Source organism: Symphalangus syndactylus, chromosome 6, assembly GCF_028878055.3.
Source record: "Symphalangus syndactylus isolate Jambi chromosome 6, NHGRI_mSymSyn1-v2.1_pri, whole genome shotgun sequence".
NCBI lineage: Eukaryota > Metazoa > Chordata > Mammalia > Primates > Hylobatidae > Symphalangus > Symphalangus syndactylus.
Genome location: NC_072428.2, coordinates 38417168 through 38443479, shown reverse-complemented (window position 1 = coordinate 38443479; position 26312 = coordinate 38417168). Strand labels below are relative to the sequence as shown.

At 54.8% G+C, this 26312-nt stretch overlaps 1 protein-coding gene and 1 long non-coding RNA gene across 4 annotated transcripts in view; one reads left to right on the top strand and one right to left on the bottom strand.

The window, feature by feature from the left end:
• Window positions 1-592: 592 nt before the first annotated feature.
• LOC134736876 (uncharacterized) lies at window positions 593-1813 on the bottom strand. Its single transcript, XR_010121298.1, has 3 exons — window positions 1522-1813; window positions 896-983; window positions 593-693 (listed from the first exon to the last, which is right to left on the bottom strand). It is a non-coding gene; the product is annotated as an uncharacterized lncRNA (long non-coding RNA).
• A 178-nt stretch (window positions 1814-1991) lies between these two features.
• KCNC1 (potassium voltage-gated channel subfamily C member 1) overlaps window positions 1992-26312 on the top strand; it is a 48697-nt gene continuing 24376 nt past the window's right edge. Inside the window, exons 1-2 of one of the 3 annotated variants that reach the window (XM_063641043.1) lie at window positions 2005-3768; window positions 4157-4234. In XM_063641043.1, the coding sequence (XP_063497113.1) occupies window positions 3199-3768; window positions 4157-4234 (648 nt within the window). In that variant the 5' untranslated portion in view covers window positions 2005-3198. Of the gene's footprint in view, window positions 3769-4156; window positions 4235-26312 lie in introns of all 3 variants that reach the window. The other 2 variants (XM_055282177.1, XR_008658413.2) reach the window with 2 other exon arrangements.

Below are 26312 nucleotides of genomic sequence, written 5' to 3'. Positions count from 1 at the left end.
AGAGGTGAAGTCCTGGAACGCTATGGCTAGTAGAATCCCAGAAGATTTCTTGGGTGAGATTTCTTGGCTAGAAAGAAAGGAAGGTTTGGAGAGGCTGCTTTCTTGTCTCTCCCCATCTTGATTTCTCCCAGCTGTGTGTGTGTGTGTGTGCCTCTGTGTCCACCTTTTTCTCTTCCTTCTGGATCCTCCATTTCAATTTCATCTTCTACCAATATTGGGACAGAATTTCCTGAGAACCCATGTCCTGGGGATCTGAATATGGGCCAGGCTGGGCCACACCAGGCCAGGCTTCCTTGTGGTTAGGAGATGGGGACTCACACTGGTCAGGGTGAAAGGGACACTCAAAAACACTCTCATCCCTGCATTACTCTGAGATTGAAGGGGAAACAGCTCCTATTTAAAAGAGGAATCACACAGATCAATACCTGGAGGGAGGAGGTGCCATGCAGGCCCCAAAATCCAACGCTCTCTTTGTCTCTACCCAACTTTGCCCCTGTTTCTGACTTAATTTTGCTTCTCTGTCTCTCCCCTTGTCCTATTCCCATCTGTCAATCCTTGCCCTGCCCCTCTCCACCCCTTCAAGCCTTTTACCCACCACACACAGATTTTCCTGTGGCTAGATTGGGATTCCCCTGGTCAAATAAGGAGAGCGATGTCTGTGGCACATATTTGTCCCCAGGCTCACGACAGCATCTGTGGGTCAGGGTAGAGGGACAGCTGTCTGCACAGTTAGAAAGTGCCAGCAGGTAATAAGAGCCTCATATCTTCTTAATTAAATCGCCCTTTGCCCAGGCATCCTGTGTTCCATTGGGTTGAGCTGGGATCAATAAGCCTCTTTCCCAGCCCAGCCACCCCTGGAGCCGGGCCTGACCTCCCCAGTCCTGCCTAGGCCCACCTGGCCACCTCCCCAGAAGGCTGGGAGCTTCTCAAGGCCAGAGGCTGGGTCTGATTCATCTCTTGTGTCCTTGTGCCTGGGACGGATCCTAAAACAAGTAAGGAGTAAAGGAGTGATTGCTTTACTGAGTAAACCAAGGCACTAGCAGCAGGCATGGGCCAGGAAGGCTTTGAGGTTCAAACTGGAACTCCCACCCCCAGGACCAACTGTGAAGATGGAGGAATCACAGCAAGCAGCAGCTCCCACCCAGCCCCCAGACATAACACCAGCTCATCACCCAGGGCAGTTGAAGCCCTAGGAAGTGCGGGGTGGGGGTGTCAGTGCTCAGGGAAACTACGAGTTGTTGCTTCTGACCTCTGAGGGCAGAAGGCCCTTTTCATAAGGGGTCTCCACCTGGGGATCCAGGGTTAGTGTGGGAGAGTAAGCGAGCTTGGATGGATGTGGCATTCATGGGAGACTCCCTCTGTCTGAAGCTATAAAGGGCCCAGGGTCAGTAAGGAGTCCGAAGGGGTTAATATGGGTCCAGGATTGATTGTTAGTGGAGGGCGTAGAGGATAACGTGGGGTGTGTGTGTGTGTGTGTGTGTGCGTGTGTGTGTGTGTGTTGGGGTTCATGCAAGACATTACCCATGGAAGGAACATGGGGCCTCCAGGTTCCGCGAGAAGGGTCGGTATTAAAGGATTCCTTGGAGCGGTCAGCACTGGTCTGGGCCAGGGTGTCTCTGATGACAAAACTCCAGGAGAGCTTTGTCTCACCACGGATCAGATGGTCTCCGGTTTGGAAGGCAAGGGGAGAGTGCCAACGCCCTTCTCACCTCAGTCTGACCCGGGGGCGCGGGCCCAGACGTCTCTCGGAGCCCCCGCCCCTGGAGTGGCGTTCCCCGAAGGCGGGGCGTGGGCGGGTCCCCCGGGAGCAGCAGGAGCCAGGTGGGGCGGGCGCCCCCAGCGCCGAGGTTGAGGGAGGCCGGGCTCGGTGCGGGGCTGGGAGGGGGGCGCGGAATCAGGGCTTTTTAGGACCCAGCGCGGCGCCTTCCTCCGGGGGCGAGTGCGGCTGCGCGCGCCGTGTGCCCGTGTCCGGAGAGCGGCGGGCTGGACGCGGACCGCGCGAACGAGCAGGCGACGGGCGAGCAGCAAGCGGAGCAGCAGCCCGGGCGGCAGCAGCGTCGCGGCGGCGGCGGCAGCGGCCGCTCCGCGCCTCGCCTCACTGGCCTCGCCGGCCTCACCTCGCCGCTCCCAGACCCGCCACCCCCGCCTCCCCGCCCGACCTCCGCAGCCCCCCGTCTCGGCCGGCAGCGCCCACCGCCTGCCCGAAGCGAGGAGCGGAGTGCGGGGCGCAGAGGCACCGGAGCCAGTGCCCGCCGGCCCCGCAAATCAAACCCAGCCAGGAGAACCCCCGCCTGGCCCCGCGCAGCTCCGCGACCGCCGGGAGCTGTCCCTTCAGCACCGCCGTGGGAGCCCGAGTCCGAGCGCAGCCCGGCGGAACCCCCAGCTCGAGCCCGGGCTCACGGAGAGCAGCGCTCGGCGTTAGCCGCACGAGCAACACCCCGGGTGCCCCTGCCCAGGGGGCCCGCCATCTCCTCCAGGAGGCGGGGAGAAGGAACGAGGAGGGCGGGCGGGCAGGCGGGCCCGCCGCCGGGGGGAGCAGGCAGCCAAGCAAGGAGAGAGGGAGGGGGCAGGAGCCCGCCCTGCGTCCCGAGCTGCAGCCCGGCCACGCAGGGAGGAAGGCAGGCGGCATCCATCTCCCCAGCGCCGAGAGCGCGCCCCGGCGACCACCGCACAGAGGAGCGTGAATTTCCCGGCCCCGTCTCCTCCCCTCCCCCTCTTGGGGGCTGGCCTGTAGTCCGGCCCGGGGAGCGGCTGACCTTTCCCCGAAAAGCTTTGTGCCGACTTCTCCATTTTCCCGCGGAGATGGGGACGGGAGCCCGGCCCCCCAACCCTCTTTCCCCACCTCCCAGGGCTCACCGCTGAGCCCGCCCCCCTCCCTATTCCCCCCTCCATCCCTCCCTTTCTCCCTCCCATCTTTCCTCCTCTGCCTCCTCCGCTGCCGGACCAGCTCCCTCCCACATCTGGCTCCTAGAGACCCCTGGGATCCCGCGCACATTCCCCTGGACCGGCACCCGACAGAAAGCGCCCGGAGAGGCTTGGCTCGCTCGTTGGGGTGGCCAGAGCCGCGGGCCTCTGTTCCCCCCGACGGCTGGGGGGAGGGGGGAAGAGGGCGCGCGCCCCCCTCCCCGGCGCCAACTCCCCCTGGCGGCCGCTCCCATGGGTGTCGCTGGGCCGCGCCATGCCTAAGGGGGCGCCGCGATGGGCCAAGGGGACGAGAGCGAGCGCATCGTGATCAACGTGGGCGGCACGCGCCACCAGACGTACCGCTCGACCCTGCGCACGCTGCCCGGCACGCGGCTCGCCTGGCTGGCGGAGCCCGACGCCCACAGCCACTTCGACTATGACCCGCGTGCCGACGAGTTCTTCTTCGACCGCCACCCCGGGGTCTTCGCGCACATCCTGAACTACTACCGCACGGGCAAGCTGCACTGCCCGGCCGACGTGTGCGGGCCGCTCTACGAGGAGGAGCTGGCCTTCTGGGGCATCGACGAGACCGACGTGGAGCCCTGCTGCTGGATGACGTACCGCCAGCACCGCGACGCCGAGGAGGCGCTGGACAGCTTCGGCGGCGCTCCTCTGGACAACAGCGCCGACGACGCGGACGCCGACGGCCCCGGCGACTCGGGCGACGGCGAGGACGAGCTGGAGATGACCAAGCGCCTGGCGCTCAGTGACTCCCCGGATGGCCGGCCTGGCGGCTTTTGGCGCCGCTGGCAGCCGCGCATCTGGGCGCTCTTCGAGGACCCGTACTCATCCCGCTACGCGCGGGTAAGTGACAATTTACCCATCAGAAGAGCGGGGCGGGAAGGCAGCGTCCTGTGCCTCCCCGCGGGCAGGGGTGGACCGGAGAACTGGCGCCTAGGGAGTTCAGAATCAAAAGGGGGTGTGTGCGCATGTGTGCACGTACCAGGGTAAGAGAGGAAGGGTGTCTGCCGGGGTTCTGGTTTTCTATGTATGTCAGTCTGTGTGTTGCCAAGTTTAATATGTATAAGTATGAATGGGTGTGTTTGTGTGTATGAGTAGATTGTGTGTGCATATTTATGTAAGTGTGGTGGTGTGTATTTGGGTGGGTAAAGTGTGGAGTGGGAATGAGTGAGCATGTGTGTATGTTTGAGTGTGCATGAGCGCCTGCCCGTGAACATTTGTGTCTTTGCAGATGTGCACTGTCGAAGTATGGACTGCCCTCGAGATTTCAGTGTGGGGAGGGAGGCTGGGAGCCCTTCCTCCTATCCAGGTAAAGGCGCATCTGGAGCCAGCCATGGTCCCCCAGAAAGGCCTGAGGCCTGCTGGGCAGCTTGAGACAGTCGCCCCCTCCTCAGGGAGCAGCCTCCAGCAATTTTGAGGAGGTGGTCAAGAGGGCATCTCCATGGCTAATCTCCATGGCCTGGAAGTTGGTGAAGGGCTGGGCTGTAAGGTAGGGGTGGTCCCTCTGAGCCCCTGATCCTGAGATCACAGCCTGTCCTTCCTCCTTGTTGAAAGGGGAGGGTGTTGGAGTGGGTCACTGGGCTTATGCCAGTGCTTCCTCTGGGACATCCAGTGGTGGGGAGAGGGGGTCCTTAAGGGGGAACCTGCAAGGAGAAGGTGTGTGAGAGGTGGGCGTGTCTTCATGGGCCACTCCCCTTTAGCCATACCAGCTTGTTCCCAGGAAGAAAGGACACGCTGCTGCTGACCTTGGTCCCTCAGATGGCCTCTCTGGATCAGTTTCCTCATCTGTAAAATGGGGAAGGGGGCCTGGTGAACTCTTAAGGGCCTTGCTGCTGGACCATCAGTAACTGAGCCCAAAAAGGGGAACTGGTAGCAGCCACCCACCCTGGAAGAGACACTCCCAGCCTTCACTGGGCTCTGTCCTTAGAGGCCTAAAGAGAGACCCTAAGGCCTGTGGGGGAAGGGCAGAGTAGAGAATTTAAAGCAGAGCCCCTGCTGCATCCCTGAGCTGCCCTCACCCCCTACCAGGCAAAGCACTGCCTCTGCCCTGCTGTCTTTTACTCTGCATCTCTGTCCTCCTACCCACTGGAGCCTGAGCCAGAGCCAGGGGGAGAGGGCTAGGGAGGGGTGGGAAGCTGCAGAGGAGAGTGGAGGGAGGAGACTTGGGGGACCCTCAAGTGCCCGTGGGCAAAGAAAGTCTGTGTTTAATCACAGACCTTGTAGATCTGTTAACTGAGATCAAACACAGTATGGCATGGGGGGGGGGGCGGGTAGCCGGTCAGTCTTATACCTTGAATTCTAGAACAACTATGTTTATGGGGGGAGGCAATAGGGAGAGAGCCAGGCCCATGTTTTGCCACTGAGGACCCTCCCCAAGGTCACCCAGGGAGCTAGAGGCCAAGAAGGACTAGAACTCAATTCTCCTGGGACCCTATCCTCCCCTCGGCTGCCTACCAGCTCCTGCCTTTCCCCAGAGTGGACTGGGACCCTCAGAGGGCTTCCCTCCCCTTCCCTTTCCTGACAGAGGCCACCACAGCTAGAGGGTTATGTAACTGGAGGCTGTGGCTGAGCTGTGGGGAGGGGCTGGAGGAGGGGGATGGGAGGTTGAACTAGTGCATGTTGGGGTGGGGGTGGGCAGAGGCCTGGGTTACAGCAGCTGCCCATTCAGCCCACACTTGACCTTGGACAGCATCTCCCCCACAAACTTTGGCCCCAGAAACAAGGGGTAGGCCCAGTCTCCTGACTCCCAAGCAAGAGGCTAGGTCCCCCAGCCCCACCCTTTGCACTCAGTGTTGGGGCTCTGGTCAGTGTCCCGAGTTTCAGGGCAGGCAGGGGGCAGTGGGGCATGTTCCAACCCCCTCCCGTGGCCCTCTCCTCCCACTGGACATTCCTAGGCAGCGGGTGGCCTTCACCCAAGGCAGACAAATGGGCCAGCTAGTGTGGTTTGAGGTTCTATTGGTGTGCAAAACCGTACAGAAAAGTCTTGAAAAAAATCTCTGAAGTGAATGCTCACTGAAGAGCGGACTCTGAGGGAAAAGCTGGGTGCCCGGTGGTCGGGGTGAGGCGGTACTGGGATAGGAGTGGGTGCTAGTGGGTGCTCCCCTTCAGCCTGTCTGAGCCACCTTCTCTCCCCAGGGGCCTCAAAGGAAGGTTGTTGTCCCTTCCAGCTCCCTCTGGGAACAGTTGAGGACACTGAGGCCCGTAGGAGGAGGCACTCAGGAGCTGAGGAGGGCAGAGCGGGATTAGAACCCCGGCTTCCTGCCTCCCGCCTGGCTGGCCTAGCTGCATTGCGCTGCCTCTCTGCAGCTCATCTGCGCAGAGACCAGCCGCCTGCCCGCCCTCCTCCCCCTCCGTCTTTGCTCCACCGCCTCTGCTGTCACCTTTGTTTACCCCTCCCCCACACGGGGGCCCCACGACTCCTCACACCAGCGGGTCAGGACTCAAGTCGTTATTCTAGATCTAGGCCAGCATGTTGTGTGTGATATTGCTTATGTGTGTGAAGGAAAGGCTGTATGTATGAGACAGAGGCTCTGTGTAAGAGAGATTGTGTGTGAGTGTGAGAGACTTGAGTGTGTGAGAATAAATGTGAGACTCTGGGCGTGTGTGTGTGTGTGTGTGTGTGGTGAGACTGCGACTCTGTGTGAGCTTCCTGAGTCCTTGTGTCAGGAGTTGTGTGTGTGTGAGAGAGGCGGATTCTGTGTTTTGGATGGACTGTGAGTGTGTGAGAATGAGACTGTGTGGGAGAGAGTGTGTATAAGGAAGAGAGACTGCATGTGTAAGAGAGATGCTGTGTGTGAGGTTTGGGGAGTGCGTGAGACTCGAGGTGTGTCTGCGTGAGTGTGTGGCAAGTGTGAAACTGTATATGTGGAGCTCATGTGTGAGGCTGTGTGTGTGTGTGTGTACATGCATGTACACATAAGGCAGGAGGCTGTGTGGGGTGGGGGTTCCTGTGTGTGACAGACTGTGTGTATGTGGAGGTGTGTATAAGACAGAGATTGTGTGTGAAATCCTGTGTGTGACAGTGTGCGTGATGTGTGTGAGACCCCACGTGTGTGTCAGTGTGCTGTGTGTATGTGAGAGAGAGGTCCTGTGCATCCCGGGTGTGTGCGTATGCTTGAGGAAGATGAGATTCCAGAGCTGCTTCCTGCCCACTGCCTCAGTCTCTGGGACTCCGGAGTGGCCTGAGGGCATTTCCTATCCTCAATAGAGATGCTGTTCTGCCCAGGCCACTGTCAGTGTGTGGGACGGGTGGTGAGGTCACCTTTCCCTGAGGAGCTGCCACCTACCCTGGGCCTTGGTGCTGGCCCTGGAGATAGGGGCTACATAGTCGGGGCGGGAGAGCCCATCTGAGTTCTTGAGGGGCAAGAGTGCCGGCTGCTGGCTGGGGCAGCTGCTCCCCTGGCCCCCTCTCCTGTGCTCTGGGCATCAGCCTGAGGGGATGAGGGGTCGGGAGGATGAGCTGGGACAGGATGAGCTCCGCGTGTGTTCTGGGGTGGGGGGTGGTGCCCCTGACACACACAAGACAATGATGATGATGGTACTGTTTGGAAAGGCTATGAAGGGATTTCCTGGGGCCATGAGAATAAGAACTGCCCCAGAGGAGGTGATGCTGGGGCAACCTTTGACGGGCAGGGAGGAGTTAACCAGGTAGAGGGCAGGGAGGTCATAGAGGTGTGAGAGCAGGCAGGGGAGTGTTGGGGCTGCCTGGCTTGAAACCTGCTCTCCTGTCTTCCTTGGGGGCCAGCTCAGGTCTGAGGCTCTTGGTTTTAGTCTTCGATTTGCATGTCATCATCAGGGGCGTTGTTACGTCCCATCAGGGCCAGTGGTGGTCCTTGTGCTGCAGGCCAGAGTGTCCTGTGTGTGTGTGTGTGTTTGCGTGTGTGTGTTAACATCTGTTCCTGAGTCACTTGACCTTCCAAATGCCAAAGTAGTGCCAATGGCCCCCAAGCTGGGGAAGCCCCACCTCCATCCACCCAGCTGCCTGCCTCTCCTCTGACCCTTGTCCTGTGTCTGTCTCTCTGCCCTGTCATTGCCTCTTTGGAACTTGATAAAAACTGGCTCCCCCTCAGCTCCCTGGGAAGGGAATTTACCTGGTGGCGGGAAATGAAGCGCCCAGCCTGAGGCTTCTGTTCCTCTCTTGGGTCCCAGCTGACACAGGGCTCTTGGAGTTGTGGCTTGGCATGCAGAGGGCTGGGGGACAGAGCTATTATCAGAGGATTCTAGGCAGTGCACCCCCTTGCCTTGAAGCCCACTCCCCCAGGACAGGGCCCCACTTGGAGTCATGGTACCATATGAAGGAGACCCATGAGCAGTGGAGAAGGGGCTGGGTATGTTCCCCTCCCAGCCACCCCAAGGGCCCTCCCCCACAGTGTGCCCCCCTGCTTCCCACGATCCTTGTATGGGGTCCTCAGGTCTTTGAATGGTTCCTCCAGCTCCCCCCAACCCCCTCCCAGTAATGAGAATCATAAACCAAGCACCTCCTGGTCAGAACCCTGCAGCCCCTTCACCGCTAAATGGGAATAATCATAGAACCAACCTCACAGGGTTGGTGTGAAGATAACTGAAGTAATGCTTGGACAGCCCTGAGCCACAGAGCCTGGCATACAGTAAATGCTCAATAAATGTTGGCTACTATTATTACTACTGTTGGTTGTATTATCATTTCCCCTCCTGCAAACTCTCTCCTCTCCCTCCACCTCCATGTTCACCATCCTGGCTCAAGCCACCATGGTTCCCCTCAGGCCCACCTCCCCAGCAGCCCCCCAGCTGCTCTCCCACCTCCAGCCCTTGGCTGCTCCAGTTTATCCTCCACCTGGCAACCACAGGGGTCTTTTCAACTCACAGGCCTGTCAGATCACCTGAGCCTGCTTAGAACCCTTCAGCGCTTCACTGGCCCATAGCCCATACTGTGGCCTCTCAGGCCCTGCCTGTCCCTCCAGTATTCTCTGACCTGACTGTCTCCATCGCTTACCAAGCCCCAAGCACCCGGCCTCGTTTCAGCTTCTTGCATGTGCCAGGTTCCCCTGCCTCAGGGCCTTTGCACATACCCTGCCCTCTGGAGCACTCTTTCCTCTGGCTCACTGCTCTTTATCCCCCACACCCCGCCTCAAACTGCAGCTCCTCAGTGATGCCTTCCTGGGCCCTCAGGCTGGGTTGGAGTCAGAACCAGGGCCCTTCCTGGGAGAGAAGCTCTCTGATTTCTAATAAAATGTTCATTAGCAGCCTTGTTTGATTTGGGCTCATCTCTCCTCTAGACTGTAGGCCTCTGGCATACTCTATAGAATAGGAGCTGTTATTATGACAGATGAGGAAGTTGAGGCCCAGAGAGGAGTGCTCTACCTGAGGCCCCTCGTGAGTGGGTTAGCTGAGGGCTGGCTCGGAAACTCGTACCTCCTGACTCCTGGCTCACAGGTGCTTCGTGTCACGTCGCCTCAGAGCGTTTGGAGTCTGTGCTCCTTGACTCTGAGCAGGAGGCCTGGCTTTGGAGGGGATTGGCTGAAGTCTCTCAAGGAGGCAGGTGGGGGTTGTCCCAGAGGTGGGGGAGGGGGTTCAGTGGGGGCTCATTCCAGGGTCCACTGCCTGGGCTGGGGATCTCAAGGCCTCCACTACAGCTGAATATAATGCCTCTGGCTATTCTGAGAGGTCTCATGACCAGAGGATTCACTCTAGACCAAAAGGTCAGGGCCTTGAGCCACTGCCTCCCATCAGCTCTGGGGCCGGCCTGGCCACTACCCCAGCCTGAGCTCCTCTCCGCTAGGTGCAAGGTTACAGGAAAGGAGGGCCTGACAGGCTGCAGGGGTGCTTTGTTGTCCAGTCCTTATTCAGGGGAACCATTTGGGTGGTAGGGACCACTTCACATATGCATCGGACTATTGCAGGGAATGGGTGCTCCCAGACTACCTCTAGTCAATATTTTCATCCAGTGAAAATAAACAGGCTCAGAGAGGGAAAGATACTTGCTCCAGACAACACAGGGAATCAGTGAGACTCAAACTCACAGCCTAGGCCTCTGGTCCCAGGGCCTGACCATCTGAATTTCTTTTGGCTCTCAAGAACACCAAACCCCACCTGGGCGTACTGTTCTTCTCTTATCTACTCCTATTAATTTCCTTCTTGGGGGAGGTGGAATACACAGATACCTGCATTCCAAGGACACAGCACAGCTGATTGAGACCTTCTCACGTCAGCCAACCCAGACTTGACCCAAATCCTTAGGATTCCCCAAGCAGGATTTTCCAGAACACCCTTCCTTTCTTGAATCACGCAGTGTCAGACACTGTCTTAAGGACTTGATTTATATATCCTCATTTATTAATAATTCTCACAAGACTCTCAAGACTGCACTATACTATCACACCAATGACACAGACAAGGCTGCAGAGGCTCAATGAAGTTAAGTAACTTACCCGAGGTCACTTAGCTCGTGAGCGGTGGAGCCAGCAGTCAGACCTCAGTCTGTCTGACCCTGGAGCTCTATCTGTAACCATTACACAGCACTGCCTCCTGTCCATGTTCCAGGGATGGTGAGGCCTGTGGCTTGCCGTGCCCCAGGTTTGAATTTCCATCTGGGTCCCTCCCTCCCCACCATCCACTCTTTCCCAACAACCTGTCCAGAACCTGTCAGCAAGTTCTGGCCCCTGGGTAATGGCAGGTGAGGGCCCTGCCTGGCCAGGCCAGGCCATGGGCTAAGAGGGTGCTCTGTCAGTCCCAAGGAAGGTTTTGTGACAATGCCTCAATTGTCCTCCCACTCCCCTCCATGCAGCCCTTGGGACTCCATATGGTCTGGAGTGAAATGGCAGGAGGATTGGGGGGACCAGAAGCTGCCTGTGCAGGGTGGTGCGTGGTGGGGACGCTGGCCGCCCCTCAGCTCGGCACTCCGAGGCCTTCTGCCCTGGAACCCAGCCACAGCTCCTGCGGCTCCCTTCCGCCAGCCTCCTCCCTGGTCCTCGTCGGCAGCCCTTTAACCTCTGGGGTTTTGGTCATCTATTCCCCTCACTTCAGCGTCCTGCCTGCTTTTTGCTGAACGTGAAAATCCATCCCTCAAGGTTCCTCACACTTAGCCTGGCTGCTCCTGCCCTCGCTGACCTCTTTTTTTTGGGAGTGAGGGGTATGCACTGGGCACTGAGTCATCCAGTTTGTGAGATTTGAGCTGGTGATGAGTAGATCAGTTCTGGAGGCTGGGGGCTGGGGACAGGCAGGCCCTCAGGATTAGGGACCAGCCCCGGTGTGTGGCGAGATGAGGCCACAGGCAAGACCCAGGTTGTAGGCATCAGACATCTGGATTAGAGAGGAATCTAGCCAGGCTGCGAAACCAGCTGGGCTACCTTGAGCAAGTCCTGTCGCCCCTTCATCCTGCAGTTTTCCCAACTGTAAAATACAGAGGTCGTTCTAAGTGACCGCTAAGGCTCTTCCCAACTCTGACATTCTGGGAGTCCAAGAATTCTAGGCTTCAGCTTCCCAGAGGAGCTGGCGGAACCAAGCCAGTCCTCCCCTATTTCTCCTTCTCTCTCCCAGCCCAGCTCCTCCCCAGGGCACGTGTGAGCAATCCTGGCAAAGGTCCTGGCCCGGAGCAGGCAGGAGCCCAGCGGGAAGGGGTCTAAAAAGCTTCCTCCTACATTCATTCAGCCTGTCTCATCCTGTCCTCACTCATTCATTCAAGGCATAGTGATCACGCCCCTGCCTGACGGGCTCCCCCAGCCCTCTGGCAGGCACAGACCTGGGGGGGATCACCTCTTTGGGGGGTGCTTGCTCAGGCCTATGGACAGCACCCATTGCGCACTTCTCCAGGCCCTTCTCTTGGCTTCCTGCCCTTAGGGAGCTGCAGAAAGGCCCACCTGGAGCTACTGTGTGCCAGGCTGTGGGGTCTGGAGCAGGGGCGGTGGGGCCAACTTCTATGGTGTAGGGCTGCTGTGGGGAAGGGTGCAGGGGATGGGTGCTGTGCTGGAGGGGCCAGGGCTAGGTAGGGGTGTTTGTGATGGCTGCTATGGGGGATGGAGGGGTGGCTGCTGGAGGACTCCCACCCATGCTTGACCCTCAGAATTACCTGGGATGCTTAAAGTTCATACTCCTGGGAAACTCGATTCTTAGATCAGGAAGGGGGAGAATGTTCCCTTCACCCCTCAGCACAGCTGAGGCCACTGCTGAGTGAGGGTACATCGCTGCATTGGGGCCTGAGAGGTGTGGGCTCCTTCCATTCAAGGTGTGGCCTTCTGACCAACAGCAACACCATAAGGACACTTGTTGGACATGAAGCCTTTCAGGCCTCACCCCAGCCCTGAAACCGATTCAGAATCTGCATTTTCACTCCCCGGATTATTCATGCACGGTGGAGTCTGAGAAGTGCTGATGCAGGCAGCGGCTCCAGTCGAGGGCCAGCCTCAGGACGCAGAGGGATGGATGGGCGTGTGCGGGTTGGCAGAGTGTCACAAGCAAGCCGCTCCTTCCTGAGGCTGAGGCTTTGATGGCAGGGGGACTGGGCCCGGGGTGAGGCCACATCACAGCCATGGCAACCGCATCCATCCAGTGGCTTCCACTGGTAGACCTTGGGAGTCATCCTGGCCTCCTGTCTCTCTCAGACATCAACCAACCCTGTTGTCTTCATGTTTCAAATACACTCAGAATCTGACTGCATCGCACCCTCCACAGCTACCCCCCGCTGGAAGCCCCTGCCTTCTCTCGCCTGAGTTCTTCTCTCAGCCCCAGCTGCCCTGGGGGGGATCACCTCTTTGGGGGGTGCTTGCTCAGGCCTATGGACAGCACCCATTGCCCACTTCTCCAAGCCCTTCTCTTGGCTTCCTGCCCCTCTCTCAGGGCAGCCAGGGCCGGCCTGGCAAAGTGCTATCGGACCAAGTCAGCCCTCCCTCCGCTCCATCTCACGCTGGGGTCTGGGCTTCCTCAGAGGATGCAGGGTCCACTTGAGTGCCCCACACCCAGCATCTCCCTCTGCTGTCTGCTTCTTTCTCCCTCCCTCCCCCAGCCTCCATGGCTTTCCTGCCCAGCGCTGCCCATGCTTCTGCCTCAAGACCTGTGCTGCGCTGGTCCCTCCACCTGGCATGCTTTTCCCTTGGGTATCAGCTCTCACACCCCCTCCAGGTGTATACTCAGACACCATCAGCCCAGATGACACTCCTGCGGCCCCTTCCCCACTTTGTGCTTTGCTCTTTTCTCCTTGGCATTAACCACCATCTAATGTACTATTTGGTTTACTTGTTTGCTTTGTTTATTGTCTGTTTCCCCACTAGACGGTACAGTCCATGAGGGCAGAGATTTTTGTCTCTTTTTCCGATTGCTCTATCTCTAGAAGCTAGAGTAGGGCCTGGTACATAGTGGGTGCTAAATAGATATTTACTGAAAGAAAGAATAAGCAAGTGGGGTTCAAGGCCGAGGGCAGACATGAGCACCCTGCATTTGAACCTGTTCCTAGCTGAGCCTTCCTTTCTGGCCTCACTTGGGAGCACAATCTCTCCATCCCCTGAGCCTGGAGCAGCGAATAACAGGCAAAGGCTGGGGCAGCGCCGGTAGGGGGTCCCAACCCCAGTCCAGGCAGGGGCCCACCTGCTGCTCTCACCACCCAGGCCCAGATGAAGCTCTTCACAGCTTAACCCTCTGTCTTTTCAGACTTCTTCGCTGCGCTGCATCAGCCCACCCACCATCCACAACCACAGCTTCGAGGCCACGAAACTGTTTCCCAAAACCAAGATGCACAAGTTCCCCGAGTCTGACTTTTCCTGGACTGTGTTCCTCCCAAAGGCCAGCCAGGCTCTTTTCCTACCTCTCCTTCCCCATCTCCTTCCATGTCCACCTCCTTCCCTTCCCTGTCCCCTCCTTGTCCCCTTTCCTCTGTAGCTGTGCTTGTGGAAAGTTCTAGGCATTAGTCACTGGCTTTCAAAATGGACTTCTCCCCTCCAAAGTCTAGGATGGTTTCTGTCCCAAATCCCCTGCTTTGGGCCTGCTTCTGTATTCAGTAGAAAGTGTATGGGCTTTGCATCTCCCCACTCCCCACTGCTTCCTGGCTACACAATTTTGGGAATATGACCTGGAGCCCCTTTCTCTGCTAAGAGCATAGCCCCTTGAACCATGAGGCCTTCGATCGAATCTCAGCCCCACTACCTTCCAGCTGTGTGACCTTGGATAAGTCTCCTAACCTGTCTGTGCCTCAAAAGAGGGATATTAATAGCACCTGATTCATAGGGAAGTTGGGAGGATCCAATGTGTTAAGCACTTAGCCCAGAACCCAGAACATAGTAAGTGCTTAATTGTTGTGCATTCCATCATCTTCTTTTTACCCGCTCTCAGCCCTGCAAGATTCAAATCGTCACCCGTTACCCACCTGTTTCCTTCTTTTGGCTCCTGACTCTCCTGTCAAATGCTTCTCCTAGGGGTCACCTCACCTACCGTGGCCCCGGGGCCCCTTCTTCCAGTCTGTCTCCCAGGGGCAGACTTCAGAGGTGTCACCCTGGGAGGCAGGCATGGATTCTTGCTTGGTTCTCCTGAGCTCCCTGTGTGTCCTGGGCAGGTCACAGCCCCTGTGAGCCTCGGTCTCCCCATCTGTGGTCACGGGCCGCTTGTCCCTGCTCTTCCTCCATCCCCAGGTGTGGCAGGGTATAAAGGGGAGGATGATGGAACTTCCGCCTGCCAGGGGAGAGGGAGGGAAGGCCGCTGACATCAGGCCTTGGTTGGGAGCCAAGCACAGGGACCTCAGATGCCGACAAGTGTTCCAGTGTGGTAGGGCTGGCGGGCGGAGGCCATGCATCACAGCTCAGGTCATTGGAATGTCTCCTGTTTAAAGGGGCTGCTCCGGCACGGGGAGGAGCCTGGGGGCTAGGGCTGGGGGCTCCTGTTGGGTGCCCATGGACGGTGCCCACTCTGAAGCTGGGTTGCTCCGCCAGGCCGACGCCAGCCTGGGTGGGGACGAGCTAATATTAGCTGGGGCAGCCCCAGACAGCTGAGCTCAGGGGGGCTCAGGAGCCAGCCTCGCTGGGTCAGGCTCAGATGCTGCCTCAGTGTGAGCCATGGCAGCAAAATGAAGCTTTCTCTCAAGCCTCTGCAGGGCATCGGATGCCCCTTCCACCCTGGCCAGCCCAGCCCTTCCCTGTTGGCCTGGCAGCCTGGCTCTGGCACCCCTGCCCACAATGCCACTCACCTCACCTCTTCCTTCCCTAGTGCAGCACAGAAAGTGCACAACTCCTCTCCCCACACTCCCGCTTTGCACATAAACACAGTCGGTGAGCCATTTCCCTGCCAGGGGCTGCTGTCAGCACCAATTCATCCATCCAGCCAACAAATATTTATTGAGCATCTACTATGTGACAGGTGCTGCTCCAGAAGCTGGGAATAGGGCAAAGAACAAAACTGCCAAAAATCCCTGCCCTCAAGTTCTTATATTCTAGCTGGGCAGGGTATGACAGAGGCAGGAGCCCAGGGCAAGCTGGAGTGGGCAGTTTTAACTCGTGCGGCAAGGAAGGCCTCACTGTGAGCACAGGTCATATTTCAGCAAAGATTGAAGGAGGTGAGGAAGGAGGCCACATGACATCTGGGCAGCAGAGGAAGTGAGATGTGCAAAAGCCCTGAGCAGCTGTGTGCCTACGGTTCAAGGCGCAGTGAGGAGGCGTATCTGGGGCTGGGCTCAGAGCCAAAGGACAGTGGTATATCAGAAGGGGTGGTGCTCCTTCCACACAGACAGAAAGATGGAGGAATGGACTCTGGGCACTCCAAAGAAGGGAGGCTAGGAGGGGGATGACAGTTGAAAAATTACCTACTGGGTGCAATGTCCAATATTTGAGTAATGGGCACACTAGGCGCCCCCATACCCACCATTATGCATGTAACGCCCATTTAGCAAACAAGCATATGTACCCCTTAAATCTAAAATAAAATAATTTTAAAAAGAAAGAAAAATCCACCCCTAAATCATGCAAAGAAAGAGTCGAGCTACCCAGAACCCCACTGGCTCCTGACAGTGGGGTCTGCTCTTGACGGGGCCTGCCCCGTGGGTTCCCTGAGTGTTCCAGCCCAGGGCTCAGTTCGCATTGCCCTCTGCTCCCCTCCTGCAGCCACAGGGGCCTGCACAGGGTGGGCCTGCATGGAGGGGCTCCTGCTTCTGCATGGAGGGCCGTAATGAGGGGCCTCTGGCCTCTTCCTGAAGGCCTGTGGTGCCCAGCAGGAGCTGGTGGGTCCCATAGACGGTTGCCACCATGCTGGGGGACAAGCCGTTCTCTGAGCTGGGTGTGGGGCTGGAGAGAAGTTGGTGAGGGAGCCAGAGGGTCAGGGGCCCTGCTGGGGAGAGATCATGTGAGCTCTTTCCAGTCACACAGGCCTCTGTGGTGCTCACAGGGTTCTCACTGCAGGTGTGCCAGGAGAAGATGGCTAGTGGCATGGGCATAGGCCACACTGGAGCCAGACTGCCAGGGCCCAATTCTGGGTCTGCTAGTTCTTAACTGTGTGATTTTAGTAAGTCTCAGTCACCTCAGCTGTAAAGAGGGGATAACGAGAGTCCCTACTTCAAAGGGCTGCTGCGAGAAGGCAATGAGATAAGTGACAGAAGGCCCTCCGGCTCACTGCACTGCGTGCATTGGTGCGCACGTGATGCCCATGATCACTCGCACCTCTTGCAGATGAGGCATCTTTGCAGGATGCTATGCAGACACTCGCCTCACCCCACCTGGGAGGAGAATATGAATCTAATACCTGGCAAGGGGGCTACCATACCTGGGGAGGCTTCGATGAGGACCCAGCCCTGCCAGGTGGCTCCCTGGGGACCTTCTCTGCCCACATAGGTGGTAGGGCAGAAGAACATGACTTCCTTGGGCCTTATCACCAGAGCAGGGCAGTGAACACACCTCTGGCCACAGCCACCCGCCAGGGCCAGTGTCTCGCCACTTAGAGATGAATATTTGATGCTCAGCCTCAGGGGCTCTCTGAGAAGCAGTGAGGAACACAGCCACCTGCTGGGCCACCTGGAGTGAGCTGGAGCCCTGGGCTAAGGGGAGAGGGCTGGGCCCTGTAAACCCACGTGTGTGGTTGTCATCTGCTGAGGGCCAGTCCCATGCAGTGAGCTCCCTGCAAGCTGCCGTGGGTGCTTCTGCCCTGACCCCTCTGTTCAGCCCCAACACCTGGAGTATGGTCTTGCCTTTTCGGGCTCAGCTTCTTCATCTATAAAGTGTGCATAATGGCATCACCAGCTTCTCAGAGGTGTTAGGAGAATCCGTCAGACCAGAGGCAGAAAAAGCATTAGGGAGAAAATACAGTTCTGAGTGCCATGTGCAGGGAGAGGCCACTATCTCAAGTGCAAGGGGAGTGTAGGGAGAGGACAGGCTAGAGGAGAGTGCACAGGCCTTTGGGCCTGGCCAGGCCTGGGTTCTGATCCTTCCTCTGCCTCAGTGTGGACTCGGGCAGGTGGTGTCTGGCTGAGCCTCAGTTTCCTCGTGTGTAAAATTGGATGATAGTTTGTATTTCACAGGCTGTGGTGGGTCTCAGAGGGGCAAAGCCCCCAGCACCGTGCCTGGCACATGGGAGACACTCGCCAAGGGCTGGATCTGCTGACCTGGGGTGCCATTGTCAGCAGGTCCTGGGTTTGGATTTTCCTGGGTATAAGGAGGCCCTGGCTGAGCCACAGAGGCAGGGAGGGAGGCTGTAGAAGCCTCAGCCGGTTGCCCCACAACCTCAGAGCCAGGAGCCACCATCACCAATGATATATTTAGAGGCACAAAGGTCAGAAATACCAGGCGCTGGCTTTCCTTCTAGGCGGCAGGAATCGTGTCTCCCGAGGCCTGGCTGTCACCAAGCAGATATTTTTTCCTGTCTGGCAGTCTGAGGATTGGAGTAAAAGCCTGGAATGTAGGAATCACAGTGGTTTGTGCTGGCTTACTGAGACTTTCCATGTCCCCAGCCCTTTCCAAAGCCTGTGGTGTGACCCTTGGGAGCCCCACCTGCCCTGCTATTCCAGATCACCCTGGGCCCCAATGTGCATCATCCATTCCCAACGTGCTCCGGCTTCCTGCCCCTCTGCCTTTGCTTATTCCATTGCCTCCACTGAGAATGCCCACTCCTCCTCCTCTGCATTTCTGAAATGGATGCTTCCTGCTAGGCCAGCTCTGATGGCTCTTCCTTTAGGGAGCCTTTCCCGACACCCTCTACCTCCTGGAAGAGCCTGCTCTGCCCTTCACCCTTCCAGAAAACCTTTCCTGTCTGACTTGAGGGCCTTGATCCACTGACCTATCGTTCTGTGTCTCTCAGACTCAACCACAACCTCTTGGAGGACAAGGGTCAGCTTAGGCAGTAGTAGTGCTTGTTGCATAATAGGGAATCAATCGATCTTTGCTAAAGCCATGTGCTCCACACCAGCCCTGTGAGGTGGAAGGGTTAGGTAGTATACCCCTCTTATTGATGAGGGAAAAATGGCTCCCAAAGAGAATCATTTATTTGTCCAAGACCATCCAGAAGAGAGCAAGTGGTAGAAGGATTAGATCCCAGGTCTTCTTTTGAAAATAAATCAAGAAGGTCATCTAGAGCCATGCCAGTGTTCCTTCTGGCTCTGGGATGCTGTGGTTCTATGGTTAAAAATGAGGTAGTGGGAGAGACAGACAAGTAATGGACGAATGGATGAAAGAATGGATAAAAAGATGGATATGTGGATGGATACAGGTGAATGGATGGAAGGAGGGACATATGGATTGAAGGAGACACAGCTGGGTGACTCAGTGGATGGGTAAACAAATGGATGAGAAGGATGGTTGGAGGACCATGGATATGTTTCTCCTTGCGTGCCTTCAAAGCAGAAGTCCCACCTCTCACATGATGAATGCATCCTGGACAATGGGACTTGGAAGTGTGGACTTCAGGGTAGTAGGCAGGGTGGAGTGACCCAGTACATGTGTGCAGAAAGTGGGATTGCCAGATGCAGGAGGTGGGATGGTTTGTGGAGTTTGTGGAGTGAGAGAGCTGGGAGCTGGGGACAGAGACTGGGCTGAGAGACTGGCCCACTCTCAAAGGTGAGAGTCCCTGATGGCAGGGAACCAGGAACAGGCTGGGAAGAAGTTCCAGGCAGAGCCATGTGGCCGGCAAGCCCTCAGGACCTGTGGTTTTCCAGACCCGCCTCTGGCCGAAGCCTGAAAGGCAGTCAGTGAGTGGGGGATTGCCCTTTGAACCCTAGGCTGTGTGAGAGAGTCTGTGGTTTCAGTTTGCTCCGGAGTGGGGAGGTCTCTCTTCTCCTCAGGTCCCCAGCCTTGGTGAGTGAGAACCTCTGATAGCTCGGGCAGCATATGTTCAAGGAGGCAGTGCAGCTTCACCAGTTGCAGAGAGGATGCTGAGGAGGGGGCCCTCCTGAGGCCGCAGAAGACCCTGGCTCAGGTATACCAGGATCTACCATCTTCCCACTGCTTTTTGCTATCAACCCCCAGGCGTTAGCCATGAACTCCAAGGCTTTAGTTCTAATTGCTTATGGACCAGTGAAGGGACCACAGGCATAGGTGGCCAGTGTTGAGCTTGGTGGAGCCTGGATGCTTAGATGCTTCTGGCCTGGAGCAGATTCTTCCAGCTGGAGCTAAGTCTCTCCATTTGCACAAGGCACAGCACTGTGAGCTCCAGGCTCCCTCCAAAGCCCTGATCTAGCATTCCCCAGCACCAAGCTGCACCCCCCCACACATATACTGGCCCGGCGATCTCCCTGGGAAACCAGGTCCCAATGAGAGTGGCTGGTGTGCCGCTAACTGCTCATTACAGTCACGGCTGCAGCTAAGTATAGCTCCAGCACACACAAGACTAAGACAACAAGGGAACGTCTTCCCATAAAAAAGCTCCACATGCAAACACACAGACATCTGCACACACAGGCTCCCCACTCTCGTGCAAACTCATGGCCTTGCACACACACGAATGCATACTTGCACCAATGCAAAGCTTTATCATTTATTTACTCATTCATTCAATAAATGTTGGTTAGGGGGCCAGTAGAGTGGTTAAGTACATGTGTTCTGGAGTCAGACAAAATTGGGTTTCAAATTCTACCTCCCTCACTTCCCAGTTGTATGACCATGGGGAACTTAACCTCTCTGAGCCTCAGTTTCCTTCTTTATAAAATTGGGGTGGTGGCCACATTGTGGACCAGTGTGGATCAGTGGTGTAAAGGAAAATGAGATAAGGGCATGTCAGAGCGCTTAGAATGGGCCTGGCTCAGAATGTGTCAGTACGTGGTACCTGCCTTCATCATTACTGTTGAGTACCTACTGTGTGCCCAGTTCAGCACTCTTATTTCTGGAGATGGTTGTGAAAAGTAGTGCCTGGTGCATAATAGGCATTCAGTAAATATTTGATGATGGAATGAATGAACAAATGAATGAAAGCTGCATAGATGGGTGGCTGGAGGTCCTCAGAGCTTTCTTCTTTCAGGAGGAGTTCACCCTCCATTGACTTGCATGCAGGCTGTGTCTCCAATAAGATCTAGATGTTCTTGTGGGTAACACAGGGATTCCAGAGATAGAACAGGAACCCGAAGGTGTCTGGGCCACCTCATTTTGCAGATGGGGAAATGGCAGTGCAGAGAGGCAGCAGGGAGCAGGCATTGTCCCATGCCAGTCAGCAGTCAGTGGCCGGAGCCCAGGGCTGCCACCTTGAGCCATCCTAGCACAGTGGCCTAGCATAGCAGGTGGTGTGTGGTCAAGCTGCAGCCCCTGAGCCCCAGGCAGCTGGAGTCTGGAGCCTGGAGAATGCTCAGGCTACAGTCCTGGTCCCGGCTTGGACAGCCGCAGGAATCATGCAGTCACACATCAGTCAGATCCCTGGCTGGGCTGTCAGTCAGGCCGGCCTCTGGCCGGCACTAGGCAGGGTTCCATCTGCCAGGGAAGGGGCTTGGGTCTAGCCTGGGTGCAAAACAATCTTCAGGATTTGAAGGTCCTGTCACTGTTCCCGACCTTTGAATAAACCAGCCGCTAAACTGCCTGGGCCATCTCCTCCCATTGCGCCTCTTCAAAAAGAAACTGACATTTCCTGGTGCTTTTTTAAGCCCAGGCTGGCTGGGCCAGGCCCCGGCGTGGGGGGTGGGGAGGGGGCGGGTGGCAATGGGAGTCACACAGCCTGAGTCTCTTCTCACCTTGAGTGATCTCAAGACGCTGGGAATAGACATGGTCTCATCTCCTCACCATGTGTCCCAGATTCCAATTCCGATGCCCAGATTCCAGATTCGCCACTCCAGTGCCCGCATCCAGGTTTTGAATTCCACAATCCAGTGCCAGTTCTGCCCCGTAGACAGGACTCAGGCTGTTGGACTACATCATGAGCGCCTTCAGCTGGCCTGTCTGCTGGGAGGGAAGGATGTATCTGCCCCGTCTCTGGAAAGGAACTCTGTGACCTTGTGCGCACTCTCCATGAATGACATGCATCACTCATGTTCATGGTTGGTGGGGATTCAGGCCTTTGTTCTCTGATTGTGCCTATTGTCAAGGAGATGAAAGTGATTGTGCCTGCTGCCAGTGTAGACATGAGTCTGCTTTCAATGAATGCACTCATTGCCAGTGTAGATACGGATCTGCTCTCAATCACTGTGCCCACTGCCAGTGTAATAAACACTCTGTGCAAAGATCAAGGATGCCCATTGCCAATGAGAGCATAGCTGAATGATTAGTGATCATGTCTATGGCTAGTTGAGTCACAGATTGGTGGATGGAGATTATCTTTTTACCAGTGTGGATCTTCCGTTAGTGTGGTCAGTGCCCACGTAAATGCAACTCTGAAATCAACGATTGTGTGCATTGCCAGGGTAGACGCAGATGTGGTATCATTGAATCAGTGACTGCCCATGTTGACAAGGGGCAGCGAGCACCAGCCGCTGGGGGCTCACTTCTGAAGGAGGCTGCAGGGAGTAAACCATTGTGCCCATTATGCAACTAGAGGGAGTGAGGCAAGTGGACACAGGACCCGTGCCCACGACCTTCTTTCCACAGAGGAAACCTGTGCTCGTGTTCCCCATTTCCTGGAGGAAGGGGCCTCCTTTCCCCTACTAGTTGGAGTGTTTGGCTGGGTCTTTGAGGCAGGGCCACCCTGACCCTCAGATGCAGCCACCTCATGGACCTTACATTCTAGAGGGGGAAGAGAGTCAAACAATAAACATGAACACTAAGTAAATTAGATCGTGTTCAATGCCAACGCACAACCAGCTGGATACTTACAACAGAGACCTGATTTCAAATCCTGCTGCCACTTCTGAGCTACATGGGGTTTTCTTGCACATCTTAACCACTCTAAACCTCAATTTTCTTATTTTCTTATATGTAAATTATACCTTGATAAAGCTGAGGAAAGTTGGCATCTTAGATGATCTGTGCTGGGGGGAACAGCAGAGTAAGGAAAAACAGATTTTCCTTACTGGAGGTGTTGTTTGAGACTTGAAATAGGGTGGTCAGAAGCACCCTATTGGGGTGCCATGAGGCAGTGAAGGGATAAGCCATAGGAGTACCTGGGGAAAGGCGTTCTAGGCAGAAGGAACAGCCAGTGCAAGAGCATGGAGGCAGGCGTGTGTCTGGCATATTTGAGGAACATGTTTGAGGAGGCAGATGTGAAGGCGATGGTAGCAGGGAGGAGTTTGGGGAGATAATGGATGACCAGATCAAGTTGGATATGCAAGCCATTGAGAAGACCTTTGCTCCTCCTCTGAGAGAAATAGGGCGCCAGTGCAGGATTCTAAGCAGAGAAATGACACAGTTGGATTCATGTTTTAAAAGCTGTGTTGAAAACAGTCCTAGCGCACCAAGAATGTTGGAACCTGGGAGACCAGTTAAGAGACTGGTCTATTACCATGACCTGGGAGGAAAGGATGATGGCTGGGACATGGGTGGTCACAGCAGTGATGGGAAGGGCTCAGATGCTGGGTCTATTTTTCAAGCAGAGCCACCAGGATTTCCTTACAGATTAAATGTGAGATGTGACAGAAAGAGATGTGTCAAGGATGACTCCAAGGTTTTTGGCAAGAATGTCCTGGAAGGATGGAGACACTCTCATGAGATGGAGAGGCTGCAGGGGGTGGGGGTGGCACAGGAGTTCAGTTGATGTGTTGAGTTTGAAAGAGCTGGTAGAATTCCATCTGGAGAGGGCTGGGCTGCGATAAGCGTTTGAGAGTATGCTGTTTATGGGTATTTGAATGATGGTGGCCTTTAAGTCATAAAACTGGGTTAACCACTAAGGATGTGAGTGTAGATGAAGAAGTGGAGCAAGGACTGAGCTCCAGGGTGCCCCAGTAGTTAGAGACTGGGGAGAGGAGTTGGCAAAGGACTCCAAGAAGGAGCAGCCAGAGAGGTAGGAAGAAAATCCAGAGGCTGTGCGGTCCCAGGAAGTGCAAGAAGAAGGAGGGAGGGATCAGTGGCACCAGATGCTGCTGCTGAGTCAGGAACATGAGGCCTGAGCAGCGCTCCCCTTCTCTCCGCCTAGAATGTGCTTCCTTGCACCTTGCATTTCCCTAGTTGATTCTTATCCATCCTTCCAACCTCTGCACAGTTGTCACTTCCTCCTGGAAGCCACTGTAACCTCAAGACTTGTTGTTAAAGGCTCACCAAATGCCTGTGCGTTCCCTTTGATGCCCCTGTCACCTCACATAGGTACATATTTGCTTTTATGGTTAATTGATAAATGTCAATGTCCTCCTCTCCTACTCCTCCCCCCCCAGAAGCTGTGGCTGTTTTTGCTCACCCTGTACCCAGTACCCTGTATAGGCCTGTAATAAGACGTAAATATTTGTTGGAGGGACGCAGGTGGGCAGTCAACTGTGGTCCCACCTGGATTTTGTCCATTACCCTCCCTGAGCCATTTTTATTCCCTTCCCTCCAAACACACACACACACACACACACACACACACATGCATGTACATACCTATTGGGAGTCAGGACCCCTGACTCGATACAAATACACAAGTGGGCACAGGAGGGAAATTTCCTGGTGAATTCCAAGTGGACTCCATTCCTAGCTCCTCCATGGAGGTTGGAGCCTCAGTTTTCTCATCTACCGAATGGAAGCCATCAAGACTCTCCTGCTGATGGCCCAGTTGGGGTGTGTGTGTGTGTTGTACATATAAGATCCAAAACATGAAGATGTGCTATATACTGAAGAAGGCTGTGCCTATTGTCATCATAATGGGAAGATAAACAACTTTCTCCCAGGACTACCTGGGGGTGATGTGAGAAAGATTTATAAGTGGAAGTAATAGAGCATAGTGGTTTTGGAGTCAGAGAGACCTGGTTTCAAAGCCCGCCTAACACTTTCGAGCTATGTGGGGGATTTTTGCACGTCTTAACCACTCTGAACCTCAGTTTTTTAATCTGCAAAATGGAGGTAATGATGCCTCCTTCGGAGAAGCTTTTAAAGATAAATGAGATAATGTTTGTAAAGTGCTTGACTTCTGGTGAGCATGCTGTTTTTACTGTATAGCAGAGGACAGAGAAGCTCAACAAAGGTAAATTCTCCTATGGCCAAGGTGGTTATGAGGATTAAAAAGGGTAAAATGTGCCATCCATTTAGCCACACACAGTGAGTGATGAACAAAAGCAGACTCTGAAGCAGGTCAGGGGAGATGGTGCAAGGAAGAGAGCATGAAGGAAGCCCGAGGAAGCCTGGCCTGCAGGAAGGATGTCTCAGGGGCATGTCATGAGGCTTATCTGCAGGTATAGGCAGGACCATCACAGGAAGGAAGAGGAGCAGGTGTCTTCTGGTGACCCCAGAGGGCAGACCTGTGATTGCCGGGAAAATTGAGACAGGAGGTTGACTTACATGACAAATAAATGCATGTCTCTCGGACCGGTTCAAAGACAGAATGAATGGCCTCGTGAGCTTCCCATCACTGGTGGTGACCAACAGAGACATCTGTCTCAGGGTCACTGCAGATGAGATCATTGAACGGTCCCCCTGAGAGGCCTATACAGGCATACCTCGGTGATATTGTGGGCTTGGTTCCAGACCACAGCAATAAAGTGAATATTGCAATAAAGCAAGTCACATATTTTTTGGTTTCTCAGAGCATATAAAAGTTATATTTATACTATACTGTACATTATTAATTGTGCAATAGCATTATGTCTAAAAATGTACATATCTTAATTTTTAAATACTTTATTGCTTAAAAATGCTAACAATCATATGAGCCTTCAGTGAGTCATAACCTTTTTGCTGCTAGAGGGTCTTGCCTGTGTTGATGGCTGCTGACTGATCAGCATGGTGATTGCTGAAGGTTGGGGTGGACATAGCAATTTTGTAAAGTAAGACAGCAAAGAAGTTTGCTGCATCAGTTGATTCTCCCTTTCACAAAAGATTTCTCTGTAGCATGTGATGCCGTTTGACAGCATTCCATCCACAGTAGAACTTCTTTCAAAACTGAAGTCAATCCTCTCAAACCCTGCTGCTGCTTTATCAGCTGAGTTTATGGCATATTCTAAATCCTTTGTTGTCATTTCAACAATGTTTATAGCATCTTCACCAGGAATAGATTCCATCTCAAGAAACCACTTTCTTTGCTTATCCATAAGAAGCAACTCCTCATCTGTTCAAGTTTGATCATGAGATTGCAGCAATTCAGTCACATCTTCAGGCTCTACTTCTAATTCTAGCTCTCTTGCTATTTTCATCACATCTGCAGTGACTTCCTCCACTGAAGTCTTGAACCCATTAAAGTCATTCATGAGAATTGGAATCAACTCCTTTCAAACTCCTGTTAATGTTGCTATTTTGACCTCCTCCCATGAATCACAGGTGTTCTTAGTGACATCTAGAGTGGCAAATTCTTTCCAGAAGGTTTCAATTGACTTTGCACAGATCAATCAGAGGAATCAGTATCTATGGAAGCTATAGCCTTATGAAACGTATTTCTTAAAGAATATGACTTGAAAGTCAAAATGACTCCTTGGTCCATAGGCTTCTGAATGGGTGCTGAGTTAGCAGGCAGGAGAACAACATTCATCTCCTTGTACATCTCTGTCAGAGCTCTTGGGTGACCAGGTGCATCATCAATGAGCAATAATATTTTGAAAGGAATCATTTTTTCTGAGCAGTAGGTCTCAACAGTGGGCTTAAAATATTCAGTAAACCATGCTATAAACAGATGTGCTATCATCCAGGCTTTGTTTTTCCATTTCTAGAGCACAGGCAGAGTAGATTTAGTCTGATTCTTAAGGGCGCTGGGACTTACAGAGTGGTAAGTGAGTATTGGCATCAACTTAAAGTCATCAGCTGCATTAGCCCTTAACCAGAGAGTCAGCCTGTCCTTTGAAGCTTTGAAGCCAGGCATTGACTTCTTCTCTCTAGCTATGAAAACCCTCAATGGCATCTTGTTCCAACAGAAGGCTGTTTAATCTGCATTGAAAAATCTATTGTTTGGTGTAGCCACTTTCATCAGTGATCTTAGCTAGATCTTCT